At 36.3% G+C, this 19,633-nt stretch overlaps 1 protein-coding gene across 1 annotated transcript; it reads right to left on the reverse strand.

Moving 5' to 3' along the window:
- Positions 1-9,346: 9,346 nt before the first annotated feature.
- Positions 9,347-17,372, reverse strand: LOC110317933 (olfactory receptor 8H1-like). Its single transcript, XM_021192730.1, has 2 exons — positions 17,252-17,372; positions 9,347-10,323 (listed from the first exon to the last, which is right to left on the reverse strand). The coding sequence occupies exons 1-2, from the start codon at positions 17,370-17,372 to the stop codon at positions 9,347-9,349; spliced, it is 1,098 nt and encodes a 365-aa protein (XP_021048389.1).
- Positions 17,373-19,633: the final 2,261 nt, after the last annotated feature.

A 19,633-nucleotide genomic window follows, 5' to 3' on the forward strand; every position in this document is an offset into this window, starting at 1 on the left:
CTTACAGAAGCTTTGCAATTTTATGCGGTCCCATTTGTCCATTCTTGATTTCACAGCACAAGCCATGGGTGTTCTGTTGAGAAATTTTTTTCCCTGTTGCCATATCTTCGAGGTTTTTCCCCACTTTCTCTATCAATTTCAGTGTCTCTGGTTTTATGTGGAGGCCTTTTATCCACTTAGACTTGAGCTTTGTACAAGGAGATAAGAATGGATAAATTCTCATTCTTNTACATGATAACCGCCAGTTGTGACAGCACCATTTGTTGAAAATGCTGTCTTTTTTCTACTGGATGGTTTTAGCTTCGTTATCAAAAATCGTTTAGCTATTTCTTATGGACAGTGCCTGTGATTTTCACTAGTGTATATTTGGGATTGTATTGCTGAATAATATGGTAATTGTTCATTTAATATGCATATATCATTATTACTTTTTAAATTATTCTTTTACATGTTTATTATATACACACAATGTACGTCGATTGTATTATTCTTTATTACGCTCTCTGTTCTCACTAAGAAGCTTTTGTTATTAGCATATCCATCTCCTGTTTGCATATATATCTGATTTATTTTGTTGTGATCCAGCATATTCAATTAGAATTACATTCATGAGAATGGCTGGGGCTTATTTACTTGAAAACCTCAATTTCTTGAAGATTACTACTAATGAGAAATATGATTTCTGTAGCTCAATCAAATATAAATTTTCTTTAGATCCTCAGTGAAGGATGGTGTCTTAAGGACACTTCCCAACCTCTGTGATGAGATATTGATGGGCCTACTCTTCTGAAGATAGTCACAGTTGAAGTGAGTTTATCAGTGCAATAGCCATGTCCTGTTCCAATTTTCATAGGACTCCTTCCCATTTTCTTGCCCTTACATGCTCCATCCTTATTCAAAACTTACCCTGAACCTTGGAGGAGATATTATAGAAATTCCATTTATGTCAGAGGCCTGAAAACTCACTTATTCTCAGCATTTTAATAAGTTACTGCTTTAAGGAAAGACTTTTATCAGGAGAATTGAGAGTAAGACAGATCTATTTTTATAAAAATAAACATTTATAGCTATAACATTTGTTCTTGGAACTGTATTAAAAATCCTGCTAAGCTATATCTTTATTTTCATTTATTCTAGGAATTTTTGTACTATTACCTATTTATTCCATTGTCCAGTCATAAAGTGTTTTGCTCAATCACCACACTTTTATATATTTTCTTTAGTTTCTTTGGCTGATTTAGCTTTCTGTTTTGTATGGTCTGTAAAGAAACAATCGGTTCTTTTATATTTTTATATCTGTTAAAAGTTGTTTCATTGCAATATATATGATAACTTTTAGATAATTGTTCAGATACAATAAAATTTAGATAACGTATTTACAAACTAATAGAATGAACATACTATAGATAGCTGTTACTTTCTTTTTTCATAAATGGTATCCCGAGCAGGACATGGTGGCACACGCTTTAATCCTAGAACTCATGAGGCAGAGCCAGGCAGATTTCTGAGTTTGAGGTCAGCCTGTTCTACAAAGTGAGTTCCAGGACAGCCAGGGCTACACAGAGAAACTCTGTCTCAAAAAAAAAAAAAAAAAAAAATCCCATTTCCTGGTTTCCCCTCTACAAGCACCCCATCACATAACCTCTTTCCCCTGCCTGTCCTTTAGCTGTATGAGGGTGCTCTCCCACCCACCCTCCCTTTCCTGCCCCACACCTCCAACATCCCCTACACTGGGGCATCAAACCTCCATAGGACCAATGGTCTCTCCTCCCATTTATGTCAGACAAGGCTGTCCTTAGATACAGATGTATCTGGAGCCATGGATCCCTCCCTGTACACTCCTTGGTTGGTGGTGTAGTCTGTGGGAGCACTGGGAAGTCTGTCCAGCTGATGCTCTTCCTATGCCCTCTCAACTTCTCCAGGCCTCCTACCAGCTACCCTTCCAGGGATGCTGAGCTCAGTCTGGTGGTTGGCTCCAAGAATCCAAATCTGCCTTGGTCAGTTGCTGGCTGAACCTCCCAAGGAGCAGTCACAGCAGATTCTTGTCAGTAAGTGCCTCTTGGCAATGGCAACAGTGTTGGAATTGGTGTAGGCAAACAGGTTAGATCCTCAGGTGGGGCGGTCCTGCAGGATAGATCTAGCTTGGGATCTGAAGTGGGGGCCAGGGGAGCTCCAGCTGGTCTCTGAAGAGAGGTCTTGGCTTGATTGGCAGCAGCAGCCTTGAGCCAGGTGGCTGGGAGTGCAGTGAGATCTTCTAAGGAATACTACATGGTGGCTGTATAGGTGAAGGCCTTCTCCATGGCTCCTCACAGCAGGTCCTGATGAAAAGAGGCTGTCCATGGTTTTAAGGTGTTTATTGTCATAGTAGATGTGTAAAACCACACCTTACTTCTCAGGGTGGATGTGAGATTAAAATACTTTTGGCAGGGAGGAATTTCTGGGAAGGAAAGCTGATTGGCTAATCCCTCCATGACTTTGGGACCTCATTAAAATGGAGATCTGTCTTGAGCCTGTGACAGGTCACATACTTTACATGTGAAGGGGCTTGAGGCATTGCCCTTATGTGACAAATCTATGGACAGCTAAGGCTAGTGTCAGGGGCCTGATTCCTGAAAGAAGCGTAAGTTCCTACTGTCCCTTCAGGTTCTCCAGAGCTTCTAGTCTTTGTTCAACCAGGGATAACAATACCTTTCACAGTCCCATAATATCCCAGACTCAAAAAGAGGGCTCATAGTATGTATTAACTTATAAGTAGGTAACTCAGGGCCTAAATCAACCAAACAGAAACAAAGAAACCGATACCAAAAGCTGGTTCTTTGAGAGAATCAACAAGATAGATAAACCCCTACCAAACTAACTAAAAGGCCAAGAGGCAGTATCTACATTAACAAAATCATAAATGAAAAGGGAGGCAGAAGACCAGAGACAGAGAAAAATCAAAAAATAAATAATAATAACCAGATCCTACTATAAAAGCCTATACTCAACAAAATTGGAAAATCTTGATGAAATGGATAGTTTTCTAGACAGATGCCACATACCAAAGTTAAATCAAGAGCAGGTAAACTTCGTAAACAGGCCTATATCACACAAGGAAATAGAAGAAGTCCTTAAAAGCCTCCAAACCAAAAAGAGCCCAAAGCCAGATTGATTTATTGAAGACTTCTACCAGATCTTTAAAGAAGAACTGATACCAATTTTCCTCAAATTATTCCATAAAATAGAAACAGAATGAACACTATCCAACTCCTTCTATGAAGCCACAATCACTCTGACACCTAAACTACACAAGAACCCAACAAAAAAGAGAACTACAGACTAATCTTGCTGATGAATATCGATGCAAAAATATACAATTAAATTCTTGCAAACAGAATCCAAGAAAACATCAAAACCATCATTCACCATGATCAAGTAGGCTTCATTCCAGGGATGCAAGACTGGTTTAATATACAAAAATCCACTAATGTAATCCACTATATAAATAAATGCAAAGAAAAAATCACTTAATTAATCATCTTCTTAGATGCAGAAAAAGCATTTGACAAAATACACCAGCACTTCATGTTAAAAGTATTGGGGAGAACAGGAATTCAAGACCTATACATAAGCATAATAAAAGCAATTTATAGCAAACCAACAGCCAATATCAAATTAAATAGAGACATACTTGAAGCAATCTCACTGAAATCGGGGACAACACAAGGATGCCCACTCTTTCCCTATCTATTCAATATTCTAGAATTGCTAGCTAGAACAGTAAAAACTTACTTCTAGTGCTAGTAAGACAGAAAAAAGAGATTAGGGCATACAAGTTGGTAAAGAAGAAATAAAGGTATTAGTATTTGCAAATGATATGATAGTATACATAGATGACCCCAAATATTCTACCAGAAAACTTCTCCAGCTGATAAACTACTTCAGCAAAGTGGCCAGATATAAAATAAACTCAAATAAATCAGTAGCCTTCCTTTATACAAAGGAGAAACAGGCTGAGAAAGAAAGTAGGGCAACAACTCCCTTCACAATAGTCACAAATACTATAAAATATCCTGAGGTAACTGTAACCAAACAAGTGAAAGAACTGTATGACAATAACTACAAGTATTTCAAAAAAGAAATTGATGAAGATCTCAGAAACTGGAGAGATCTCCCACGCTCATGGATTGGCAGAATTAACATAGTAAAAATGGCCATCCTATCAAAGTTAATCTATAGATTCAGTGCAATCCCCATTAAAATCCCAACACAATTCTTCAAACACATGACAAATCAATTCTCAAATTCATATGGAAAAACAAAAAAACAAACAAACAAAACAAAACAAAACAAAACAGGGTAGGGAAAACAATTCTTAACAATAAAAGAACATCTGGGGGAATCACCATCCCTGAACTCAAGATTTACTACAAAGGAACAGTAATAAAAACTGCACGGTGTTGGTACAGAGACAGACACATTGATCAATGGAATAGAATTGAAGACCCAGAAATAAAACCACACACTTACAGTCTCTTAATCTTTGACAAAGATGCCAAAAATATACAATGGAAAAAAGAAAGCATCTTTTATAAATGGTGCTGGTCTAACTGACTGTCTTTATGAATGAAAATAGACCGATATTTGTCACCTTGTATAAAGTCCAAATGGATCAAGAACCTGAACATAAAGTCAAATACACTGAATCTAATAGAAGAGAAAGTGGATAAGGACCATCAAGAGACTACCCCATCCATGGATACGTCCAATAAACAACCACCAAACCAACACACTATTGCATATGCCAGAAGATTTTGCTAAAAGGACCCTGACATAGCTGTTTCTTTTGAGGCTATGCCAGTGCCTGGCAAATACAGAAGTGAATGCTCAAAGTCATCTATTGGATGGAACACAGGGCTCCCAATGAAGAAGCTAGAGAAAGTACCTATGAGCTAAAGGTGTGTGCAACCCTATAGGAGGAACAAAAATATGAAATAACCAGTACCCCCCAGAGCTTGTGTCTCTAGTTGCATATGTAGCAGAGGATGGCCTACTTAGGCCATCAATGGGAGGAGAGGCCCTTGCTCTTGTGAAGATTATATGCCCAATACAAGGGAATGCCAGGTTCAGGAAGCAGGAGTAGGTGGGTTGGGGAGCAGGGCAGGGGAAGGTTAGAGGGAACTTTGGGGATGGCATTTGAAATATTTGAAATGTAAATGAAAAAAAAATCTAATAATAATTTAAAAAAAAAAAAGAGCCTTGAACTCATTGGCACAGGGGGAAATTTCTTAAATAGAGCTCCAATGGCTCATGCTCTAAGATCAAGAATTGATAAATCAGACCTCATGAAACTGGAAAGCTTTTGTAAGGCAAAGGATATAGTCAATAAGACAAATGAGCAACCTACAGACTTGGAAAAAACTTCACTAACCCACATCCAATAGAGGGCTAATACTCAAAATATATAAAGAACTCAAGAAATTAATCACTAAAAAACCAAACAACCCAATCAAAAATGGTGTATAGAACTACTTAACAGAGAATTCACAACTGAGGAATCGAGGATGACTGAGAAACACGTAAAGAAATATTCAAAGTCATAGCAAGGCGTGGTGCCACACGCCTTTAATCCCAGCACTCAGGAGGCAGAGCCAGGCAGATTTCTGAGTTTGAGGCCAGCCTGGTCTACAAAGTGAATTCCAGGACAGACAGGCCTATACAGAGAAACCCTGTCTTGAAAAACAAAAACAAAAAAAACCAAAAACAAACAAACAAACAAAAATAATAAGGAAATGTTCAAAGTCCTTAGTGATCTGAGAAATGCAAATCAAACTGATCCTGAGATTTCACCTTACACCAATTAGAATGGCTAAGATCAAAACCTCAGATGACAACACATGTTGCAGAGAATATGGAGAAAGAGGAACACTCCTTCCTCTATTGCTGTTGGGATTGCAAAATGGTAAAACCACTCTGGACATCAATCTGGAGATTACTCAGAAAATTGGAAATAGATCAACCTGAACTTGAGCTATACCACTCTTGGGAATATACCCAAAATATGCCCCATCATTCCAATATGTTCATTGCAGCCTTCTTTGTGATAGGCAGAAGCTGGAATCACACCAGATGTCCCACAACAGATTAATGGATACAGAAAATGTGGTTTAATTACTCAAGGAAATGCTACTCAGCTATTAAGAATGAGGACACCTGACTTTTGCAGGAAAATGAATGGAACTAGAATATATCATCCAGAGTGAGGTAACTCAGACAAAAAAGGATGTGCATGGTATATACTCACTAATAAGTGGGTATTAACAACAACAACAGAAAAGTATAGAATACAGATCACCTAAGATACAGTCCACAGAAATCAAAAAGTTCAACTAGCTGAAGTACCCAAGTGAGGACACCTCAGTCCCACTTGGGAGAGAGAAGAAAGCAATCACAATTGGGGAGGGAGGAACCAGGGAGGGAGGGAAAGTGGACAGGGGGTGGGTGAGTGTGGGGGAGAGGGGAACCTGATCTGGTATTGGTAGAGGGAAAAGGACTGAAGCCCTGAGGGCCAGCAGAAAGAATGGAAACAGGCAACCTCAGGAAAGAGAAGGGTGGCAGTACCCTTCAGAATACAGGATAGACCTGTGAGGTAAGAGAACCTCAGGAATCAAAGGGAGGGAGCTTAGATATAATGCCTGACAGTAGGAAGACAGAGCTGACCTCCAGCAGGAAGACAGGGCATCAAGTGATGGATGGGGTTGCCATCCCATAGGCACAACTCTGACCCATAATTGTTTTTGTCTGAAAGAATTACAGGGATGGAAATGGAGAGGAGCCTGAGGAAAAGATAGTCAAGTGACAGGCCCAAAGTGGGATCGAGCTCAAGGGGAGGTACCAAGGCCTGACACTATTACTGAGGCTATGGAATGCTCACAAAAAGGTATCTATCATGACTGCCCTCTGAAAGACCCAACAAGCAGCTGAAAGAATCAAATGCAGATATTTGCACCCAATCAATGGACAGAAGTAGCTGTGCCCTGTTGTTGAGTTAGGGAAGGCTGAAAGAAGTTGAGGAAAAAGGGTGGTCCTGTAGGAGGACCTGCAGTCTCAATTAATCTGGACACTGAGATCTCTCAAACACTGGATCACCAACCAGGTACCTTAAACCAGCTTATATTAGGCTGCCAACACACATACAGTAGAGGACTTTCAGGTCTGTGTTCATTCAGAAATGATGCACCTATTCATCCAGAGACTGGAGGCCCCAGGGAGTTTAGAGGTCAGGTGGGGTGGTGGGTGGGGGCATCCAGGTGACATGGGGGGTGGAGAGTAGGTATGGAATGTAGAGCATTGGGAGGGTGGATGGGGGACAGGGAATGGAATATGGAGTGTAAAAAGTAAATTAATTTAATAAAAAAGGAAGAACATGAAAAAAAAATGAAAAGGGAGACATAAGAACAAAACATATCTAAAAATAATTATTCTGTTTGATGAATATTATTAGTTGAAAATATTAAAATCATATTCTATAAACATCAAAAAAGAAGGAAGCCAATTCAAACTATAGAAACAGAACATATATGTAAAATTTTTAAAATAAAATCAATTTTATTATAAAAAAATTGAGATGCACAAGAAAATATTTTTTGTCAACTTTTTGATTTCATATGCTTCTTTTGTAAAACATAAAAGTAAAAAGCATGTCAAGTTTTTAAATGAGAATTTAATTTTAAACCATCAAAATACACTAAGGTACTGTATATGCCTCAGAATTAAATATTTTTCAAATATACAGTGAATTATTATGTAAAAGGTACATTTGCAATGTATTAATATAGTAACAACATAAGAATAGAAACCTGATTTTTTTTCTCATACACTTAGAAAACATTCATCTTACAGAAAGCAGTGGCAATTTGAGGGTTTTTAATGAATGTAAAATGTATCAAAGGAAGTATAAAGGGAATGACATAATTTTGTTTCAACAGGACAGCCAGGGCTATACAGAGAAATCCTGTCTCAAAAAAACAAAACAAAACAAACAAACAAACAAAAAGACATGTTTCCACAATTATTAATTCAGTACAGCTTGCACAATGTTAGTTATAATTGTTACAATGTTTCTATTCCTTTAAAAATCTTTGTTTCCAAATTGTCACAAAAACTAGGAGATAATACTTTGGTTAACATAAGTCCCTTTAATAGTTTATTCCAAAGTTTGCTGTACGTTCCAGAGAACATTCTAAGATAGAAATTAATTTTTGTTTGAAGTGAGTGTGTTTATTTAGTAACAGACTATGCCAGTCATCCTATGTTCCCAGTTGATCTCTCTTTTCATGGAGCAGCCTTCAGTCCCCTTTTTCTAGTGGCAAGCACTTTATTTCATAGTTTAAACAGCAGTAATGTCTTTTGGCAATGGATATAGTTCTATTCATTCCGAAGGCACATTCCTATTCTCTCACATCCCTATTACAGTGTTATGAGAACAAGACTCTCTTTTGAGGGTTTGGCAGATATTTTGAAACAAACATCTGTGACTCTGAAATGAGATAGGGCAATACAACTTACAAAGTCAACTTCAGTGATCACAAACAACACATGACAATTTACTAATAAAATGTATATTACAAAGTCATATTTGAGTATTACAGTCTATAACTTTTCTCATATTTTCCTGAGCTAACTAAATGTATTTGCAAAACATAGTAGGTATTCTTAAAGAAAAGACATAATGAATATAAATTATAAAAAAATTAAATCTTAATTATAATAAATAGCAATGCATTTCCTATGACTAATTGGAATATATTTAATTAATTGTCACATCACATGCTCCTATAGTTACTATTTATATTATGAATCTAGGAAAATGAGGCTTAAACAGTCAGAGAATCATTAATCATTTTATAGCTATCTTATTAATTCATACACTGTAAAATAATGATTCTGAAGTTATTGATATTGTGTCAAAGTTATCTCTTCATGCTTTAAGTAACATATACTTATTTAAACCATCACTAATATGTTTCCTGATTTCCGAAAATAAGAAATTTTAGAAAACATTCCTATAGATGGCCAAGGTAGCATTTGTGTAAGAGAAGCTTCACAGAGATAGAAATCATGTTGCATTTAGAGAGATAGAAATCATGGTGCATTTAGAGAGAAAAAGAAAAGGATATATATATATATATGCATATGTATACATACATATATATGCATGTGTATGTGTATATATTCATATATTTTCAATTTATTCATATATATTTCAATATATATTCATATATATTTCAATATATTCATATATACACATATATACATATATGTATATATATGAAAGTAAACAATAACCTAATCACTAATAACCTAATCAGAGTGCCACTCTGATTTTAAGTCTTGAGCCTTTCTGCTTTCTGATAACTCTATGGATAGCATTTTTCACTTCTTTGTTTCTGAGACTATAAATGAGTGGGTTCAGCATGGGGATCACAATGGTGTAGAAAACAGAAGCCACTTGATCCTTTCCCAAGGAGTAGGAATTACTTGGTTTCAAGTAAGTAAAAATCAAAGTACCATAAAAGACAGTGACTCCTAGGAGATGAGAAGCACAAGTGGAGAAGGNTTTNTGCTTTCCTGAAGTNGAATTNATTTTCAAAATAGTAGAGAGAATAGANACATAGGATGCAGNTATTGTGATAAGAGACACCACTAGAGTGGAACCAGCAAAGATGAATATAATGATTTGAATGTTATGTGTATCACTACAAGACAGTGCTAAAATTGGGGATGTGTCACAAAAAAAGTGATGAATTACCTTGGNTCTGCAGAAATATAAGGTGTTCATACACACTATATTAACAGTGGAGTCCATAGTTCCAATCATATAGGAACCAGTGAGAAGGGCACTACAGAATCTTGTGGACNTGATAACTGGGTATTGTAAGGGGTTNCAAATAGCCACATATCTATCATAGGCCATTGAAGCAAGAAGAAAACATTCAGCAGCTGCCAAGAGGACAAAAGCATACATCTGAGTGAAACAACCANTAAAGGAAATGATTTTGNTGGAAGTCAGCAGATTCTGTAAAGTTTTAGGTGTGATGACAGTTGAGTAACTGAGGTCAAGGAATGACAAATGACTTAGGAAGAAGTACATTGGAGTGTGAAGCTGAGCATCTAGACGAATGATCAGCATCATGCCTGTGTTCCCCAGCACAGTGACCAGGTAAATCAGGACAAACAGCACAGTAAGGACTAGTTGTATCTCTTTGGAATCTGTCAGTCCCATGAGGATGAAGTCTGACTCTTTTGTGTGATTCCAGGTGTTCGTTGTGAAGGAACCTAAAACTGAAAAGAAATGAAAGGTGATACTTTGATGAATTAACCTTAAAAGGACGTTTCCTTTAAATCTATATTCTGGTATGTTTTTTTTTTATTTTTGTTAGCTCAATATTGATATTCCTTTTACAGTGTGAGGATAAACAAGTATTGAAGGTAGATAGAGGTAAAAAATTCATATTTGACCAGGATACCATAAAAGGTGGTGTAATTCATGTTTTTATTTTCCATAGTACTAATATAAATTATTTCCTTTAATAGCACCTTAATTAGTGTTGAATATTTGTCTTTAGGTACTACAGACACACATGCCTGTAAAGGAAGAAGCTAGAAAGGTCAAATCACTTGTCAAAACTGAGTTTAAATGAATGCTGCCTCTGTGGTTTTCCGGGCCGCTTTGCTCAAAGGAACATGAGTAAGAGTTTGTGTCCTGTATATGACTACTTTTCTAATCCTAATTTCTTACCTATTATATATAATGAAAAGAGAAAACTTCCTTACAGATAAGTTTTTTATTAATTTTTGATATCAGTAAAAACTAACAACAAATATATTTAGTTTTAATAGTGGTTAATAGGGTACTTGATGACATATAAATATTAACAGAGATGTATGCATTCTCTTCCTGTCAATGAAACCTCAAATATATTTGAAGATTGCACCACCACTCATAGACTCTTAATCAATGTTGTGTGGTTGTTTGCACAAATCTTGATATTTACTTAGTTAAGGCACAATGCTAAGTGCTTACTTGTGTCTAAAGTAAAGCCCTTATATCAACCAAACAGATCAAAACCTTGCCAATTTTAACAATTCTCATTGTGAGTCAGGTTTGTGAATGGAAAACATACACAAAAATAAATAATGAATCAATAAAAGTAAATGAATGAATATTTCAATATCACATATCTAAAATTATGCTAATTTCTAATTTGTCTTATGAAAAATATATAAAATATGATTAAAGACACAAATATTTACGTACTGCAACATATACATTGTAAGTGATTGATACCTTTGTATGTTTGTCCATTCATTTTTTTTAAATTCAGTTATGTCACCCTGGAAATTATTCTTGAGTATTGACAAAATGGAAAATTTCTTACACAGATATAATTCAAAAGCATGTTAAAGCGTATGATGGACATGAGGTGAGGAGTTACAGAACTTTTATCTCTGCCATTGTCTAAGGAAAATGGGTGTCACCAATATGTGAACTTCTTCAGGGACCAATTTTCCAGAAAGATTATTTGGCATGTTTTCATAAACCAAAGTTCAAGGACTAATTCAGTAAAGCTTCTGGGTTTTCCCAAGTAGCCTGAGGAAAACAATGAATATGTTCAGTGCACTTTTATGACTACACGTAAAATGTATTTTTAATAAACAGTTAAAAACTGCAATAAAGTATGCATTTATAGACTATAGTTGTAAGCATTACAATGTCCATATCAGATAATTTCTTAGTGCTTTGGAAAAGAAAACATATTATTCAAATATGCATAAACATATATTTATACCTTTATCAGTGTCACTATCTAGGATGAAGTGGAAAAATTTTTCATGAGAGATATTTTAAATTTTAAAATATGAGTCTTTACTGAGTAAAAATGTATGCAATAAAAGCAGTAGATGCTAATGAACTTGGCATTAGTCAGTAGAGACAATCTCCACTTAAAAGGTCTCTCAAATATATAAGTATATTTTTTCTCAATTATATTATTTTTGTACAAGAGCAGATTTTGTTATCACTTGCTTATTTTCAAAATTATTTAATTGTACACCCAATATTTTATGAATTAGAATTTTATGTACAATGACTTAACTTGTGGGGACACTTGAGAAAGAACTTAGTTTAGCGTATTTTGTATTGGGTGTGCATAAGTCTTCACTAAGTGCACTGGATGTTCTCAACCTGAGAATCATGTAGCATCACAGGGATGACTGAGGCTCTGTTTTCCTGTGTGAATTCATTGTTATCAGAAAAATATGACACTTATACAATTTGCTTCATTTTTCTGTGAATATTAACTTTATTTTTATTTAAAGCATACAAGAGAATATAAAGATGGAATGTTTTGAATATAATAAGAATCCTAAAAGTAGGTGAAATGAAGTTAATTTTATATATTCATAATAGAGTCAAATGTGCTCTTTAGTAAGAATGAAAACATTTCATCACAACCCCCAATCCAGCAACTGCAGCAAAGAAGTTTGCAGTTATACTTAAATAAGTGTCAAACAATAAAGTAAAATTTCTTTTCAAGTATTTTACAGCTGGCAATGCAATGTACTGTCACATAACAAAAATATAAAAGAATGAAAACATGGAAATATAATTTTACAATAGCTAAATGTTTATTTCTTTTTGCTGGGAGATAAATTATTACAGGTATAGTCAAAGTGAGAGTTTCTTGTGATATTTTATTCTTGATTTACAATGAATTTAATATCACTAAATAGGTAGAAATGACTCCTTCTTTGGGTTGTACCCCAAGGGATGGTTGTATGTATAACACAGGTTGTTATAAAATTGGACATAGTACTACCAGAAGATCCAGCAATACCTCTTCTGGGCATATACCCAGAAGATGCTCCAACTTTTAATAAGGACACATGCTCCACTATGTTCATATGCTCCACTATGTTCATATGCCCCACTATGTTCTTATTTATAATAGCCAGAAGCTGGAAAGAACCCAGATGTCCCTCAACAGAAGAATGTATATATGCCCCAATACAGTGGAATACCAGGGCCAGGAAGTGGAGATTGAAGGGTTGGAAAAAAAGTTGGGGGGAGGGTATAAGGAACTTTTGGGATAACATTTAAATTGTAAATGAAGAAAATATCTAATAAAAAAATGAAAAAAAAGAGAGAAACAAAAATATGAACTAACTAACTAGTACCTCCAGAGCTCCCAGGAACTAAATCACCAACCAAAGTGTACACATGTTGGAACACAGGACTCCAGTTGCATATGTAGCAGAGGATGGCTTTGTCAGACATCAATGGGAGGAGAAGCCCTTGGATCTGTGAGGACTCTATGCTCCAGGGCAGAGGAATGCCAGGGCCAGGAAGCAGGAGTGGGTAGGTTGGTAAGCAGGGGGAGGGGGGAGGAAATAGGAGGCTTTCTGAAAGGAAACCAGGAAAGGGGATAATATTTGAAATGTAAATAAAGAAAATATCTAATAAAAAAGAATGGATACAGAAAATGTGGTACATTTACACAATGGAGTCTTACTCAGCTATTAAAAACAATGAATTTATGAAATTCTTAGGCAAATGGATGGATCTGAAGGATATCATCCTGACTGAGGTAACCCAGTCACAAAAGAACACCCATGATATGCACTCACTGATAAGGGAATATTAGCCCCGAAACTTAGAATACCCAAGATACAATTTGCAAAACACATGAAACTCAAGAAGAAGGAAGACCAATGTGTGGATACTTCGTTCCTTCTTAAAATAGGGAATAAAATACCCATGGAAGTAGTTACAGAACAAAGTTCAGAGCAGAGTCTGAAGGAATGACCTATCAGAGACTGCCCCACTTGGGCACCCCATAAAGGATCACCAAACCCAGACACTAGGCAGATGCCAACAAGAGCCTGCTGACAGGAGCCTGATATAGCTGTCTCCTGCAAGGCTCTTCCAGTACCTGGCAAATACTGAAGTGGATGCTCACAGTCATCCTTTGGACAAAGCAAAATGTCCCCAATGAAGGAACCAGAGAAATACCTAGGGAGCTGAAGGGGACTGAAGCCCCTTAGAAGGAACATCAATATGAACTAACCAGTACCCTCAGAGCTCCTTTGAACTATACCACTAATCAAAGGAAACACATGGTGAAACTTGTGGTTCTAGCTATATTTGTAGCAGAGGATGGCCTAGTCGGTCATCAATGGGAGGAGAGGCCCTTGGTTCTGTGAAGGCTCTATGGCCCAGTATAGGGGAATGCCAGGACCAGGAATGGGAGTGGGTGAGTTGGGGAGAAGGGGGACGGGGAGGGTATAGGAGGTTTTCAGAGGGGAAACTAGGAAAGAAAATATAAAATAAAGAAAATATCCAATAAAAAAAGAAAAAAATAGAACCAAAGGCTGTGTAATGAATGTGATCCAAACTCTTTGTAGAATGTTCTAAAGATTAAAGGAGCCTCAACTACTGTGAGAAGGAACTGTAACTTCCGGAGAACTGCTTCTGCTTTTGATAATTGAACTCTCTCTCTTTCAGATTGGCCTCATACTAATCCATTCTCTTGATTAATCCTCTAAGTGATGATAATAGAGGCCTGTGCCAAAGTCTAGCTCAGCAATGTTACTCATGTCAATGCAATGGATGATGTAGTAAACCATGAAGATATACATGTTCCAAAATTAGCACAGTGATGATAAAACTCAGGGTTTTGAGCACCTAATCAGAGGATTCAGAATCTTAGCCTGCTTCAAATCCATAGATAGAATGAAGTAGGCAATGGCTTTCAAGTGAAATTGAACAGCATTGATTAAGAAAAATGCACTAAGATTAGGTTATTATATATTTTATTATCAATTGATGATATTGATTAGAATGGCAGGATAAAATATGATGTTGTAGCATATATTATAACTGTGTTTTACACAATTTGGATTTTATGGGTATACAGGATTATATATATTTAAAGTTTCATTAAATGTGTTGATTTTAGTGTGCACTTAAGTGTGTACAAATTATACACATACATTCATATTTATAAAACCAGTTGTTTTCCTATGAATGTGAGTACATTCTGAATCATTTGACTTATAGAATCAATGAAATATAATAAGAATATGTGGAGACAGTGAGACTAATTTGGCATTGAAAACCATAGAGAAAATACTCAGATGAAATCAACTCACAACACATAATTTAGTGTATCTAGCCTGTAAAAGACTGGGGAACATATTTTTATTGATTAATATGATTAATGTAAATAACCATTTTCTCCATATTATTTTGTGTACAAGCACAGACTTTGATCTCCCTTGAACATTTTCTTTCTTTCTTTTTTTATTTTTTTTTATTAGATATTTTCTTCATTTATATTTCAGATGCTATCTCAAAAGTCCCCTATACCCTCTCCATGCCCTGCTCCCCAACCCATCCACTCCCTCTTCTTGGCCCTGCCATTCCCTTGTACTAGTGCCTATAAAGTTTGCAAGACCAAAGAGCCTGTCTTCCCAAAGATGGCCAACTAGGCCATCTTCTGNTACATATACAGCTAGAGACACAAACTCTGGGGGTACTGGTTAGTTCATGTTGTTCCTCCTGTAGGGTTGCAAACCCCTTTAGCTCCTTGGGTACTTTCTCTAGCTCCTCCATTGGGGAACCTGGGACATTTTCATAATTGAAATGTATACTCATTATTTTACCATTAGAATTTTATGTAGCATGGCCTGTCTTCTGTGGACATTTTACAAAGTCCTTAGTTTCATATATTTTGTATCAGATTAAATCATTTTTATATTTCATATTGTATTATTGTAAGCAGGTAAAATAAGTGCAGTTAATATTAATTTTGTAGGAACGTGTGTGCATTGATGTGTATGAGTGCATGAACTGAACAAGATAAAAATAGTGGATGAATATTCCCTTGTAAAAAATGAAATAAGTCAAGTGATAATTATGACCAATACTTATTTTTATTGAAAGTAGATTCTTCTCTCACAGGAGACATCTCAACTATAGCTTTCCCTTCTACCATTACTCTGAGCTCATATTCACCTGCCCTCTCTCTCAGATCCACTCCCCCACTGTTCACATTCTGAAAAGAAACAAAAAGCAAACACAATAAAACAAAATACAATAAAACAAAGCAAAAGCCCATGTACATAGGCTGCACAAGGCAAGCCAACAGGAGGGAAACATCTTAAGAACAGGGTCAAAGGGCAAAGACACACCTCCTTCTGTTGTTAGGAGTCTCACAAAAACACCAAGCTTACAACAATAACATATGCAGAAGACCTGGTACAGACCCATGCAGACCTGATTCTTTCTGCTTCACTCTCTGTCAGTGAGCCCATGTGAGCCTCGCCTAGTAGAATCAGTAGGCCTTGTTTTGCTAGAGTTATTATCGCTTCTGACTCCTACATTCTTTCCTGTTCCTCCTCCATGGGGTACCCCAGTCTGTGTTGAGGGTGGGGGGAACCCAGTAGAGACCTCCAATTTATACTGTCTCTCCACATGATGCAGAAGAGCCTCTCTAGTAGTGACTGACAAGAAATCAATCTCTGAGTACTGCAGAATATTAGCAGGGATCATTTCACTTTTTTTCCTAGTCATGGTTGGTTCTACTCTAGGTGTCTGAGGTATCTGGTCTCCTGTTGCTTGCCATCCAGGCATGCAATTTCTCTTGTGGTTGGCCTCAAGTTAAATCAGACATTGGTTAGCCAAGCCCACAATTCTGTGCCAAAATTGCATCAGCACATCTTCCATGTAGGAGAGATTATAGGTTGAAAGTTATATTATTGGGTTTGTGTCCAGGTCTCTCATTCAATAGCATGCAAATATCAAAGAGACTAGAAAATAAAGGCACTGCTTCTTACATTTCATGGTGACCTTTGTCTTACAGATCTTTTTAGTTTAATAAGGTCACATTTATTATTTGTTGACATTAGTACCTGCTCTTCTGATATTTGTGTACACAATTGTGTCAATTATGACAATGGGCATATGATGGTTCCCCCCTTTCTCTTATATCCAGTTCAATGTATGTGGTTTTATTTTAAGGTCTTTGATCCATAGAGACTTGATTTTGATCTTTAAAATCTTAACAGAAAAAAATTTAGTTGAACTTAAATAAGAAATTTTAATAATAATCAGTGATAAAAAGAGACTGAAACTAAATCTTTGTTTTATTGAGGGGATAAAGTTTTATCTTATGGACATAAACACTTTTGCTAGAAGTCTTTTCGTTGCCTTTTTTGACATCTTTGTTCCTGAGACTGTAGATGATGAGATTCAGCATGGGGATCACAACAGCATAAAATGTAGATACTGTCATGTCATGCTCTAATGTATAGCTGGAACTTGGTCTCATTTACACGAAGAAGATTGTTCCATAATATATGGACACTCCAGTGAGGTGAGAGCCACATGTAGAGAACACTTTTTGCCTCCACTCAGCAGAATGCATCTTCAAGGTAGCAAACATGATGAAACTATAAGAGATGATGATGATTAAGATAGTGGCTACCTCAATGGAGCTGGTGAGATGGTTCACAGAATAAAGTGCTTACTGCCAAACTGGAAATCTGAATCAAATTCCTGAAAATTCACATACTGCAAGGAATAAACCAAAGATTTCAAGGTTTCCTGTGATCTCCACATACATGCCTTGCCACCTTCATGACAAATTCCCCTAAAAATGTAACAAAATATATGTATTTTACATAAATGATTAGATTAACAAAATTAATAAATAATTGAAGAAGAAATGGGACATAACAATTAAATGACTATCAAACCTCTTAAATTCTTTGTACACTATCTGTTGCCAGTAATAATCAATAAATTAGTCAGACTTACCAAAGGTCTGCCTCAAGCTACTGGTGTCATCTATGTCAGAAGAGACTTTTGATTTTAATTAGTGAAAAAAGAATGAAGTTACATATTAACAAGCTCTGGGGCATAATTCCAGGTTGCCTTAAAGAACTGTCAATATACTGAAAAATATCATGGTAGCATTTTTTAAAAAGTCAAATAAATTATGATAAAAATGAATTACTTATCTTCCTTCCTCCCTTCTTCCCTATCTTTCTCCCTCCTCTTTTCTTTTCCTGTACTCCCCTTCTAATCTTGCTGTTTTAATTTCCTTTACATCCCAATTTTTCTTCCATTACTCATTCTTTCCATTTAAAATATTGGAACAACTACAGTAGAAAATTTTTAATGGCTACATACATATGTAATTAAATGCAAATCCCATATAAGTAGTGACTTGGAGCAAAGATACCTAATGTTAAAAAACAGAATTTATAAGAAGAACAAGGCTCAAATAAGTTTCAGTTACATAAATCATGAATTTCTGTGGCAAATAAAAATTAAGTACAAAATAACACAAACAGGGAAAATCAGTTATACTTTTATGTATTATTCTTTGTGAAAACAAAATAAAAGAAACCAAAAAAAAAAAAACTGCTTGGAATCAGTAATAATAGGAGTGACTTCAAAATTATATATATGACTAAAAACAATATTGGTTTTTACATTATATCAAATGCTGTCTCCCAAATATCTTCAGGTGAATCTGTGTTCTCTTCTTGTGGCAAGATCCTCACTGACTATGCTTCAACATGGCATCCTGCTTCACCAGAAAAATAAATAACATATCCTATTTACCACTATAAGCATAAATCACACACTTAAAATATTCCTTGTTGGTTTTCCACATGTGCTCACATTGACTTAGGCAGAGTTCTGCATAAGCAAAATTTCAGTAAATACATCTGTCTTAGTTAGGGTTTCTTTTCCTGCACAAACATCATGACCAAGAAGCAAGTTGGGGAGGAACTTACATTTCCATACTGCTGTTGATCACCAAAGGATGCAGGACTGGAACTCAAGCAGGTCAGAAAGCAGGAGCTGATGCAGAAGTCATGGAGGGATGTTCTTTACTGGCTTGCTTCCCATGGCTTGCTTAGTCTGCTCTCTTATAGAACCCAAGACTACCAGTCCAGAGATGGCACCACCCACAAGGGGCCCTCCCCACTTGATCACTAATTGAGAAAATGCCTTACAGCTGGATCTCCTGGAGGCATTTCCCCAACTGAAGCTCCTTTTTCTGTGATAACTCCAGCAGTGTCAAGTTGACACAAAACTAGCCAGTACAATTGACCCCTTGTCAACTTGACACACAAACACAACCCTTAGTTCTTATTCATCCCCAAGATCTAAATAACTATAAAAGTCCAACAGTCTTTACATATTAAAAGTTCAATCTCTTTAAAATATCCAGTATCTTTTAAAATACAAAGTACTTTAAAATTCAAAGTCCCTTAACTGTGGGCTTCATTAAAAAACTTCCTTCAAGAGGGAAAAATATCAGGGCACAGTCACAATCAAAAGCAAAAGTCAATCTCCAACAATCGGTCTAATCTCTGGAATCCAACTCACGATCTTCTGGACTCTTCCAAGGACTTGGGTCACTTCTCCAGCCACACCCTTTGTAGCACACACATTGTCTTCTAGGATCCAGCCACCTGTACTCCACTACTGCTGCTGTTCTTGGTGGTCACCTCATGATACTGGCATTTCCAAAATGCTGCTGTCTTCCATTGTAACTAGGCTTCACCAATAGCC

The sequence above is a fragment of the Mus pahari genome, chromosome 3 (genome assembly GCF_900095145.1).
Source record: "Mus pahari chromosome 3, PAHARI_EIJ_v1.1, whole genome shotgun sequence".
NCBI lineage: Eukaryota > Metazoa > Chordata > Mammalia > Rodentia > Muridae > Mus > Mus pahari.